The following is a 12,883-nucleotide window of genomic DNA, read 5'->3' on the forward strand; positions in this document are numbered from 1 at the left end:
TTGGCTATAAGCCATTATCATCAACATTAACAGAAATAAACACATGAAATAGATCACTTTGTCTTGACTCTATATAATATACTAGCTATTGAACCCGTTCTACGCCCGGGTGGCGAGCATTTATATTGGTATATGGTCTCCATCCTGTCATGTGCTGCTCCATCCTGCGTCCCCATCCTGTCATGTGCTGGTCCATCCTGCGTCCCCATCCTGTCATGAGCTGCTCCCATGCTGCGCCCCCATCCTGACATATGCTGCTCCCATCCTGCGCCTTCATTCTGACATGTGCTGCACCCATCCTGCGCCTTCATTCTTACATGTGCTGCACCCATCCTGCGCCCCCATCCTGTCATGTGCTGCACCCATCCTGCGCCCCCGTTCTGTCATGTGCTGCTCCCATCCTGCGCCCCGTTCTGTCATGTGCTGCTCCCATCCTGCACCCCCATTCTGTCACGTGCTGCTCTATTCTGTCATGTGCTGCTCCCATCCTGCGCCCCCGTTCTGTCATGTGCTGCTCCCATCCTGCGCCCCCGTTCTGTAATTTGCTGCTCCCATCCATATGCCCCATACGCTGCTCCATAAAGGTTTATGGCCCCCATAAGATGCTCCATAGTATATGCGCCGTACACTGCTCCATAAAGGTTTATGGCCCCCATAACATGCTCCATAGTATATGCGCCGTACACTGCTCCATAAAGGTTTATGGCCCCCATAACATGCTCCATAGTATTATATGCCCCGTACACTGCTCCATAAAGGATTATGGCCCCCATAACATGCTCCATGGTATTATATGCCCCGTACACTGCTCTATTATGGTTGATGGCCCCATAAGATGCTCCATGGTATTAAATGCCCCGTACACTGCTCCATTATGGTTGATGGCCCCATAAGATGCTCCATGGTATTATATGCCCCTGTACACTGCTCCATTATGGTTGATGGCCCCATAAGATGCTCCATGGTATTGTATGCCCTCGTTCACTGCTCCATTATGGTTGATGGCCCCATAAGATGCTCCATGGTATTATATGCCCCCGTACATTGCTCCATTATGGTTGATGGCCGCATAAGATGCTCCATGGTATTATATGCCCCCGTACACTGCTCCATTATGGTTGATGGCCCCATAAGATGCTCCATGGTATTATATGCCCCCGTACACTGCTCCATTATGGTTGATGGCCCCCATAAGATGCTCCATGGTATTATATGCCCCCGTACACTGCTCCATTATTGTTGATGGCCCAATAAGATGCTTCATAGTATTATATGCCTCGTATGCTGCTGCGATATATATAAAAAAATACCATACTCCCCTATCGTCGCTGGGCGCCGAGTGCTGGGCGGCCTGAGCAGGCGGGGACACCGGCGCGCTGTGGGGGTCAGGTGCCGGAGTCGCCGCTCGCTCAGGCCCCCGACACTTGCTATATTCACCTGGCCCTGATCCAGCGCTGCGTCCGCTCCGTGTTCCGGCTCCTCTGGCTGTGACTGTTCAGTCAGAGGGTGGCGCGCATTAAGCGCGTCATCATGCCCTCTGAACTGTGAACGTCACAGGCAGAGGACCCGGGAGACGGAGCCGCACGCAGCGCTGGAACGGGACAGACAGGTAACTATAGCTTATACTTACCCTCCTGGCGCGTCCCTGCCTCTCTGGTGGAGATCGCGGTGTGCGTTCAGTGTTTACACATACCGCGATCTCCTGGGAGCGTCACTCTGTGGGGTCCAGACTGCGCCGGCGCTTGCGCTTGCACAGTCTATAAAGGCTTCGGACAGAGTGACGCTCCCAGCGTTATATTATAGATGTGATTCACTTTTTGTATTGAAGAACTGAAATAAATTAACTTTTTGATGATATTTTAATTTAGTGAGAAGCAGCTGTATAGTGATATACAAAAGAAGGAAAAAAAAACTTTTCCGCTCACCACTAATGCAGGAAATGTCAAATATGTATAATGCAAGCAATTCTTGGAAACTTCAGGCCGATGTTATTGAGCAACAATAGATCAGGAAAGTATGAAAATCAGCACTGCAAAAATAATTAAAAAGATGATCTTTAATGCTCAAATGCCTTAATAAAAAAGATACAAAAAATCCAATAGGAAAGTGTATTATGAAAGTCTAATTTTTTTAATGAAGATATTTGTGCATTAAAGATCATCTTTTTAATTTTTTTTGCAGCGCTGGTTTCGCATCCTCCTGATCTATAGTGGTATACAGTATTTTGTGAAATTACTGTAGACTGGGCTTAGGTATCAAATATACTAATTATAAAATCAGCAACAATCTACAGTACTATGCTAAAAAAAAGCTAGAAAGCTGATTTGTGAACTTAATATAAGTGTAGCATATTACAGCTACAGGAGTGTTCTTCATTTAGCTAAAATGGCAGAAAAAAATGTTCCGTTTGACTATTAGAAGTGTTAAAATAATATACTGGACACATTGGGTGTAATTCAATATTTGTGATTTCTTGAAGTTACTTTTAATTTTTTTTGTCTTGTATAATTTTTTTTAAGGATTTTGCACCAAATTCTTCAAAATGGTGCATGTGGTTCATAAATAAAGCACAATATCAAAAATGCTCTTTAGTTTTTTTCTTAAATCATTTTTGCGAAATTTCAGTACCAAGTCGCAATGTCTTTAAAAAGCTGAGATATAGAGTGCAAAAAGAGACCTGCGCTAGAAATAAAACAGAAATAACCAAATAGGCTGTTGCGGCAAATTATTATGTTTGACAGGTCTCAGTAAATGTGCAAAGATTACCTGCAATACAAAATCCCCCACGTATAGTGAATGCAGCTATAAATGAGTCAAAGATGTCCACCCAGAGATGCAAAGGTGACATTAACCCATTATTACCCCATACGCCACCACTACAGGGCAGTGGGAAGACAGGCTAAGTGCCCGAATTGGCACATCTTACAGTTGTGCCTTTCCTGTGGTGTCTGAGGGCATATGCTTCTTACTTGTGCCTTGTAGGTGCAGGATAGTTGGTCACAAATCCAATTGACTGGGGGTGATGCAAAGTGCAGTCACAAGATTGGCCAGCATGGAGACTGGTGAAGATCACAGCGAGGATTAAGTGGAGGTATGACGTGTCACTGAGGGAACGTCCTCCCTGGGCGCGTGCACTCTGCATAACCCCCAGTCAACTGGATTTGTGGTCAACTACCCTGCACCTACAAGGCACAAGTAAGTACTTCTTATTGCTTACCAGCATCTCTGGGTGGACATCTTTGGCTCATTAATAGCTGCATTCACTACACGTGGGGGATTTTGTATTGCAGGTGATCTTTGCACATTTACTAAGACCTGTCAAACATACTAATTTGCCGCAACAGCCTATTTGGTTATTTCTGTTTTATTTCTAGCCCAGGTCTCTTTTCGCACTCTATCTCTCTACTATAACATTGTCAGAACTGCCACAGAATCTGACCTGACACCAGCAGATTTTAGTACCTTATTTCAGGAGTGTCAGTGTATACTCTAGTCTATGCGGCTTTAAAAAGCTGCACATTTGTCTAAAAATGCACCAAATTTGAAAACTCAGCAAAAAAACTTACTCCACGCAGAGACTGTGAAGAGAGAGTGCATATTTTATGAATTTGTTTAAGCAAAGTTGTCGGGGAAAAACAAAAAAGAAAGACTTAAAGGTATTAAAGGTATTGTTCCATGAACAAAGTACATTTTAAATGGAACCCTTCACCTTTTTTTGTGTCATCTGTCAGCTATCATCTTGCTCAGCGTCTGCTATGCCGGCAGATACATATTTTTGCTTTTTGGCTTTGCCCGCAGTTGGACAAAGCATACTGCGCAAGCACAAGACATGATTTGTCTGCGCAGGCGCAAAATTTCTCATGATGATGAGTGGAGCGCCCCCATGGGGCCATGGGGTACTCGGTACCGGGTCCTGCGGTTCACAGGGGGATGTCACTGTGGCTGACCCGGTCTGCGGCCCTGGGACGTCTGTGTAAAAGGGGAAAGGTCTTTAAGGGGAATGTTCATGAAGCCACCTGTGGTATTTGGTCACGGTGACCGACGCTGCTTTAAGGGGTCCGCTGGGGTGATGTTAAGGCAGCTAGATGGTATACCTTCCCACAGGTGAAGTATATCCCCAGGGCTTCCCGGTGTGTAGATGGTGAATGGTGAGAGGTGCAGACAAGAACGAGGACACAAGGTTGCTGACTCTTTACCTTTTCTGAAGACTTCAGCATCCACAGTCCTGGGCACCAGATCACAGGGTAGGCAGAGTCCGGCCGGTTTGGAGGCAATTCCAGAGTCCCATTGTCAAGATGGAAATCAGTAGCCTTCCCTTGCGCTGCAGTGTTGTAGTTCCTTACTGCCTAAGGCTTCACATAAGGTCCTCACAGATGTAATGTCTCTCTCTCTGTCCCCCATATAGGATAAGACAAACCCGTATGACTGGTGGCTTGAAGCGGTTTATAGGGACTCTATCATGCCCCAGCCTCTAAGGGGTGCCACCGTGCCTACTGGGTGTAGGGCGGACAGGTAACATGAAATTAGCTGTCCTGCTGGTCTCTTGAGCAAGGCATAAAGGTCGATACTCCCTCGGTGTCCCGGCTACCGGGATTCTGCGCCTCAGAAGGAGGCAGCCTGTGTAGGGCTGGTCCCCTTCTGGTATCCTCTCCTTTGCTATAACTTCCTTCACGCTCACTGCAATACAGTTCTGCCTTTGATGTCTCTTCCTAGGAGCTGCAGCTCTGACGGCATGCACAGCTCCGTGTCCTTCTCCTTCATTCTCCGAGCGGATCCCACCTCTGCCAGGGACCAACTAACTGAGCGGAGCTCAGAAAGCAACTAACTAACTTTCCCTACAGGCGACCAGTTTTACTTATGTGGGGAGTGACCTAATAAATAGGAGCAAGAGCTCCCCCTGGTGGCCTGGAGTGTGAAATGTGTTGCATGTTTGTGATACCTGGATGCAGTTATCCTTCTTTGCCTCCAAACGTAGCATCACTCTCCCCAAGAGGAAAGCAATACCACTGCGATGACCAGGGCCCTGGGGCGCCGCAATGAGGATGACACAGGAGGCATCATCCACTTCCACGACGTTGAGCAGTAGGAGGGGTGGAGTGGCCTAAAGCCACACCCATCGGACCATATAGACCCAATTAGTTTCAGCATGAGAGAAATGAAAAAGGTTTTTTAGGGCTATATGGGGAGATTTAAGGAGTTACATAAGTATTTAGGGAATGCATAGCTGATGCTGACCAAGATGATATTTTTAGCTGGTATGACACAAAAATGGTGACAGGTTCCCTTTAAGTCAAGTGAATAATCTAAAAGCTCAGCAGCCACTGGAACTTCTATGTTACTAACTTGATTTATGATGAGCTGAGAGGGCTGGAGACACAACAGAATACTCGAGTACTCCTGTGATAAAACAGCCAGGGAAATGTGTTACCCAAGTAAAATGCAGGTGCGAACCCCTGAAGTTTCATCTATATACTCATATATAATAAGTGACTTATGCTTCCTTCCCTGGCCAGGAGCTGAGGCATGTGCCAACCATGAAGTGGAGCAGCTCTGCATGATTGAACACAGCCATTACACAGCACAAAGCAGAGGCACATTTATAATATTATTTAAGCACACAAACATTTTTTTTTAACACATCCAATTGTGGATCTTATTATAATTCCAAGATCTATTGCTTTAAATGTACTTTGTTCATGGGATAATCCCTTTTAAGAAAGAAAGACAACTAAATGGTGCAAAATGTATAGAGAATAAGATGCACATACTAAACGGACTATAAGGCCTCTTTCAGACGTCAGTGTCTCCGGTACGTGTAGTGACAGTTTTCTCACGTACCGGAGACACTGACACACGTAGACCCATTCAAATGAATGGGTCTATGCACATGTCTCCGTGTTTTCACGGACCGTGTGTCCCTGTTGAAAACACGGAGACATGCCAGTTTTTCGCCGGCAGCACGTACCGCAATACGTGCCGCAAACATGCACACGGAGAACAGTGTGCACTCTCCTCCGTGTGCACGTACCGCCCGCAGGAGAGACAGCGCTACAGTTTAGCGCTGTCCCCCCTGCGTGCGGTGCTGAATCCAGAATTCATCCCTTCTTCCCAGCAGCATTTGCTGGAAAGAAGGGATGAATCATCTTTTTTTTTTTTTTCCTTAAAAATAAAGTTTATGCGTCCCCTCCCACCTCCCATCCCCTGTGCGCCCCCCCGGCTGGCCAGGAAATACTCACCGACACCCAGCTCCAGCGATGTCTCCTCTCAGCGGCTGCAGCCTGTGCTGTGTGAGCGGTCACGTGGTCCCGCTCATTACAGTGGGGGAATATGCACATATTCCTCACTGTAATTAGTGGTCCCACGTGACTGCTCACACAGGAGAAGCTGCCAGCGCTGAGAGGAGAGAGGAGACATCGCGGGAGCTAGGTGAGTATTTCTATGCAACGGGCCGGGCGGCGCTCAGGGGGATGGGAGGCGGGAGACACACGCAAACTTTATTTTTAACAACAAAAAAAAAAGAAAAAATGATCTTTCATCTCTTCTCTCCTGCGGGGGAGAAGAGATGAATGCGGCTTCAGCACTGCACAGGGGGGACAGCGCTTAGTGTAGCACTGTCTCTCCTGCACGGTCCGTGTTGTCCTCAGGCGGCACACGGGCGGCACACGGATGCCGCACGTGTGCCACACTGATGTGCTACGTGAGCACACGGACACAGATAATTCTGGTACCGATTTCTCCGGTACCGGAATTATCTGGACGTCTGAAAGAGGCCTAAAGAAGCAAATTACTCAAGAAAACAGGAGAAAAATCAATGATGAATAGGGGAATGGCGTAAAAATGCCAAAAGTTGCACATTTCTCATGCCACTTGAAGTTGCATAAACATTTTGCGACATTTGAAGGCATTTTATGCCAGAAATCTAGAGAAAATATCTTTATGAATAGGGCCCTTGTTTTCAGTGTATTCTTTTAACGCTTCTAGTCAAACAGCACAATGTTTTTTGTGTACAGACTTGTAATTGTAATTTGCTGTAACTAGTTAGGGCAAAACCACTTGAAAACTCTCATTTATATCTAGTGTTAATAATCTAGAGAATTCTAGCCATCCGGCAGGTTTCTAAACTCATAGCATAAAATAATATTTGTACTGTATTTTTTTGAAGATTATATGCATGTGTTACACATACAAATTTTTAAGCTAACTCAACAGCCATATTTTCTACACTGAGTGTGAACCCAGCTCAATATTCATAATGTACAAATCTTAATGATCAGGTACTGAACTACAAAATAAAGTGGAATTTTATATGACTAATGCTGGAAGACTGAACAGAGAAAGATACCTGTATACACTCGTGTATAAGCCGAGTTTTTCAGCACTATTTTTGTGCTGAAAATGCCTCCCTCGACTTATACACGAGTTATGGTACAGAAAGCCGGCGGGGGACGGGGTTTGGCGGAGCAGCGGGTGCCAGGAGGCGGTGCACACATCATACTTGCCTACCTTTCTCCCCTGGTTTTGTCTTCAACAATAATAACTATTTTTTGCATCATACATTTTTATTTGTGTTCATTATTTGTGTTCATTATATGTTCTCTCTCTTTTTTCTGATACTTGCCTACCTGCGCGCCCTGGGTGCTGGCACTGCATTTCATTCTGTCCGCCGGCGCCTGCCTGTAGCTCTTCCTGTGCTCAGCGGTCACATGGTACTGCTCAATAAGGTGATGAATATGGACACGTCTCCACTCCTATAGGGGTGGAGCGCATATTAATTACCTTAATGAGCGGTACCACGTGACCACTGAGCACAGGAAGAGCTGCAGGCAGGCGCCGGCGGCCAGAATGAAATGCAGTGCCAGCACCCAGGGCGTGCAGGTAGGCGAGAATAATGTTTTGTTTTTTTCTCAATAGGAAACATGTACACAAGGATAGGGAATAAGGAGGCATGTATACAGGGACGGAACTGGGAGGCATTCATACCAGGACCTGGAAAAGGGAGGCATGCATACAGGGACTGAATGGGGGAGGCATGCATACAGGGACTGAACGGGGGAGGCATTCATACAGGGACTCAATGGGGAGGCATGATTACAGGAACTGAACGGGGGAGGCATTCATACAGGGACCGAGTGGAGAGGCATGCATACAGAGACTAAACGGGGGAGGCATGCATACAGGGACTGAGCGGGGGAGGCATGCGGACAGGGACAGAACGAGGGAGGCATTCATACCAGGACAGGGAAGGGGGAGGCTTGCATACAGGGACTGAACGGGGAGGCATGCAGACAGGGGCAGGGATGGGGAGGTATTCATACCAGGACAGGGAAGGGGAGGCATGAATACAATGACAGGGACAGGGGAGGCATGCAGACAGGGCCAGGACTTCAATGGGCTTTCGGAGGGTGAGTATATGTTTATTTTTTATTTTAAGTCTGTATACTACGTGGCTCTGTGCTGTGTACTTCGTCACTGTGCAATATACTACGTGGCTCTGTGCTATGTACTCCGTCGCTGTGCAATATACTACGTGGCTGGGCAATATACTACGTGGCTGGGCAATATACTACGTGGCTGGGCAATATACTACGTGGCTGGGCAATATACTATGTGATTGGGCAATATACTACGTGGCTGGGCAATATACTACATGATTGGGCAATATACTACGTGACTGGGCAATATACTACGTGGCTAGGCAATATACTACGTGGCTGGGCAATACACTACGTGGCTGGGCAATACACTACGTGGCTGGGCAATACACTACGTGGCTTGGCAATATACTACGTGGTTGGGCAATATACTACGTGGCTGGGCAATATACTACGTGGGCATGCATATTCCAGAATACCCGATGCGTTAGAATCGGGCCACCATCTAGTTCATAATATCCAGCTAAACCCATTGATATCTCAATAAAATATTGTTTTGTTTTGTAAATCAAACTCACATTTAATGTTGCATTTTTTTTTTCTCATTTGGCAAAATTCATATTTTATGATTTCGGAGTCTAAATACAGTACACCGGTGTGATTTCTGACCATTGTTCCAGTGCTGAATCCTTACTAACCTCATAACTGTTTTTTTGGCTTCCATAGAAGTACACGATCCCTTGGCGCAGCTTGGCTTCAGTTTCTGGCTCTAGTCCCTTACTTCAGTTCTTTTATGAAGGCTATATTATCCATTATGCATTATACGAAAACTGGTTTTGACAGTTCCTATTACAACACTATAGCAGTTAAATGCGAGAGTGTAATTCACAATGCAATAAAAACTGCCAGTGCTACAAGCTGCAGCATAAATACCCATCTAAATGTCTCTTCAGCAAATCAAAGTGCTCTGAATTTGTTATCGTGTAAGCACAATAATAAGTGGCAAGTAAGAGTTAATGAAAAGCTCGAAACAAAATAGCACACTTACTGATCTATGTCATATTCTCCTGGGCCAGGTCCATCATGGTTTTCAAATTCAGTTCGCTTCCCTGAATACTTTGCAAAATGCACCCCTCGATATTTCTGTGTTGCGTATGTATCTGCCTGTTGATGAAATGGAACCAAAATATGAATCTTAAACACAATGTCCTATAAAACAGAGAATTACACTTAACGGGAACCTGTCAACAGGATTGTGTACAGTAACCTACAGACACTGTCAGGTTGGCGCCATTATACTGATTAAAATGATACATTGGTTGATGACATCTATCTTGTGGTTGTTTTTAATCTGTATTTTCAGTTTTTAGTTAATGCCCTGGGGCTGCCTGTGGGGGGTCTTTATGTGTTGCTCTGAGGTATTCATAATGCAGACTGCTGATCCCTCACTGACCTGCCCCTAGTTTGAATAATAATTACCTGTACATACTGAAGATGAAAAAAACCTTCTGCAGGCTTGTCACAGCCGTGGCACCTGCGCTGCAGCATAACTGCATGCTTAATGTGTAGTTACTACATGTGGTTGAGATTTTACTGAGGAGTATAACAAAAAAAAACAATGCTAAAATGGCGCCTGCAGCACCTGCGCAGTAGCAGCTATTGGTGTACATAGCTGTGATCTGATAGCTGCTATTGTGCATGCGCCATCTTGCTAGAGAAGAACAAAAATGCCCTCCAAGATGGCGCCGCCTGCGCAGTAGCAGCCGTTGGTGTATATAGAGGTGATCGCTGAAAACTGCTACTGCGCAGACGCGGACAGCGCCATCTTGGAGGATGATTTTTTTTTGTAGCAAGATGGAGCCGCCTGCGCAATAGCTGTTGTATGTTGTATGTACTGTTATATGTTGTATGTTTTATGTACTGTTGTATGTTGTATGCACTGCTGTATGTTGTATGTACTGTTGTATGTACTGTTGTATGTTGTATATACTGTTGTATGTACTGTTGTATGTACTGTTGTATGTACTGTTGCATGTACTGTTGCATGTACTGTTGCATGTTGTATGTACTGTTGTATGTTCGTGTTTATTTTCTTTTTTCCATTCAACACATTATCCGGATGATGTGACTACTACTGTCCCATCATTGGCTAATGTGTCAATCACTGTCACTGTAGCAGGTATAGCCGGATGGGACTTGTAGTCCCATCGACGATGCCTGCACCTGCACACACCCCCAAAGACCCCCCGACAGCCCCGCACAGACCCCCGACAGCCCTGAGATCCCCGCACAGCCCCACAATCGCCGCACAGCCCTGCGACTACCGCAGACCCCCGCGATTGCTGCACAGCCCCTCGATCCCTGTGATCGCCGCACAGCCCCACGTTCCCCGCACAGCCCTGCGTTCCCCGCACAGCCATTTGATCCCCGCACAGCCCCGCGATCCCCACACAGCCTCGTGATCCCAACACAGCCTCGTGATTCCCGCACAGCCCCGGGATCGCGGCACAGCCCTGCGCTCCCCGCACCGCCTGGTGATCGCCGCATAGCCCCTCGATCCTCGCATAGCCCCGTGATCCCCGCAGACCCCTGCGATCGCCGCACAGCCCCACGATCTCTGCACAGCCCCGGAATCGCTGCACAGACCCTCGATCCCTGCAGAGCCCCACGATCCCCGCACAGCTCCACGATCCCCGCACAGCTCCGTGATCCCCGAACAGCCGAAGGATCGCTGCACAGCCCCTCAATCCCTGCTATCGCAACACAGCCCCTTGATCCCCGCACAGCCCCGTGATCGCCACAGACCCCCGCACACAGCCCCACACAAACACCAGCACACAGACACGCACATCTCCGCACAAACACAGTCTCAGCCCACAGTCCGCCCACACACTTTTCCCCTCCTGATTGCAGCGTTTCTCGCACCCAACTCCACAGCAAAACCACAGATCTTTTTTACATCTGCAGTTTTGCTGCGGATGTGCCCGACTCAATGTAAGTCAATGGGTGCAGAAATCCTGCAGATCCGCACAAATGAATGACATACTGCTTCTTTTAATCCGCAGCATTTTCAGTGCGGAGTTTTCTGCACCATTAGCACAGAATTTTTTTTTCCCATTGATTTACATTGTACTGTAAATCACTTGCGGATCTGCAGTGTTTCCGCGTGGAAAAAAACGCTGCGGATCCGCAGGAAATCCACAACGTGTGTACATGGCCTAAAGACTATGTCAAGATGATCAGTAAGACAAAGAACCAAAATCTTGTAAGGGTCTTTATTGCTCTTGTTAGACTAACATTTTTAGATTTCAATTAGGGGTTCTAAACTGCAGTGCTATTTTTTCAATCAAAAGTATCAAAATGGTGATCTAAAACCTGATGGACCCCATTATATGCCATTGGGGTCACATTGAGATCTTTTTGGCAACAGATAAGATATAGTTCTTATGACTATGATGTTAAAGTGAGCACAGCCCAAAGCAAAAAAATGTAGATAGTCTTTTATAAAAAAAATAAAACTGAAATAAGAAACTTTGTAATTGACTTTCTATTTTATCTGCTGTCCTTCTCCTACGTTGAGAGCTTTTAGCTTACATAGGCTTCTGCTTGTTTTTATGCTTTTTTTCTGAGTTTGCACAGTAGGTACATTCCAGGAGAGGAATTAACTCCTAACATACAAGCCAGCATTAGACAGCGAATTTATTTCTATACAGTAGTTAGGTCCTCACCTCCCTCCCTCTCCCCCTCAGCTCCTGACAAGCTGCTGTTATAAATCTTGCAAATTCACCAGCTCCCAACATTGGCTAGAGCAGGTTTTCTAATCACAGTACTCACTTTCCAGAATTTGCTTGTTTAACCCATTACTTGCAAAATTAAAATTTTTACGAATTTTTCAGAAAAGGGCGTCCCAGTATTCAATTAAAAATGATAATGACATGATTTCCTATTTTGAAAACATTCATTTTACAAACACAACACAAAAAATTTGACCTAATTATAAAAATGATAAAATCTTAGTTGCTAGAATCTAAAGATTAGGCGTCCCAAAAAAAGAACATTGGTAGATAATGGGTTAAATGCACTTTTATCTCTATATGTAAATATAGTGGTAACAGCGTACACTCCAGAACAAATCACAGATAGCTGAATGTGTTACCTTAATCTGAACTCTATAGTTCTACTAAACTTTGCTACTCATCAGAACTGTCACTCAAGGAGGAAAGCCCACCCTGCCAGAAAGCAAGAAACAAGGAGAATAACGTTTTAAGGTCCATTTAGATGAGACAAGAATTGAGACTGAACATTCATTAGAAAGTTGACTTGATGATTATCAGATTGTTTGCACATGCCAGCAATGACTTGAACAAGCATAATTCTTGTTTGCCGAGTGGTTGGAATATTAATGCTTGTATTGAAATCATTACTATCAGCTGAACGTTAGCGTAAAAAAAGGGCATTAATCAAAAGCTTGTATACAGCTGATCGGCGTTGTTTAACCAACACAGTTGGCA

At 45.6% G+C, this 12,883-nt stretch overlaps 1 protein-coding gene across 3 annotated transcripts in view; it reads right to left on the reverse strand.

The window, feature by feature from the left end:
- STPG2 (sperm tail PG-rich repeat containing 2) overlaps positions 1-12,883 on the reverse strand; it is a 1,447,347-nt gene that overhangs the window by 1,212,995 nt on the left and 221,469 nt on the right. For all 3 annotated transcript variants that reach the window (XM_069743604.1, XM_069743605.1, XM_069743603.1), the window contains exon 6: positions 9,421-9,536. In XM_069743604.1, coding sequence (XP_069599705.1) covers positions 9,421-9,536 — 116 coding nt within the window. The remainder of the gene's footprint in view (positions 1-9,420; positions 9,537-12,883) is intronic.

The sequence above is a fragment of the Ranitomeya imitator genome, chromosome 1 (genome assembly GCF_032444005.1).
Source record: "Ranitomeya imitator isolate aRanImi1 chromosome 1, aRanImi1.pri, whole genome shotgun sequence".
NCBI lineage: Eukaryota > Metazoa > Chordata > Amphibia > Anura > Dendrobatidae > Ranitomeya > Ranitomeya imitator.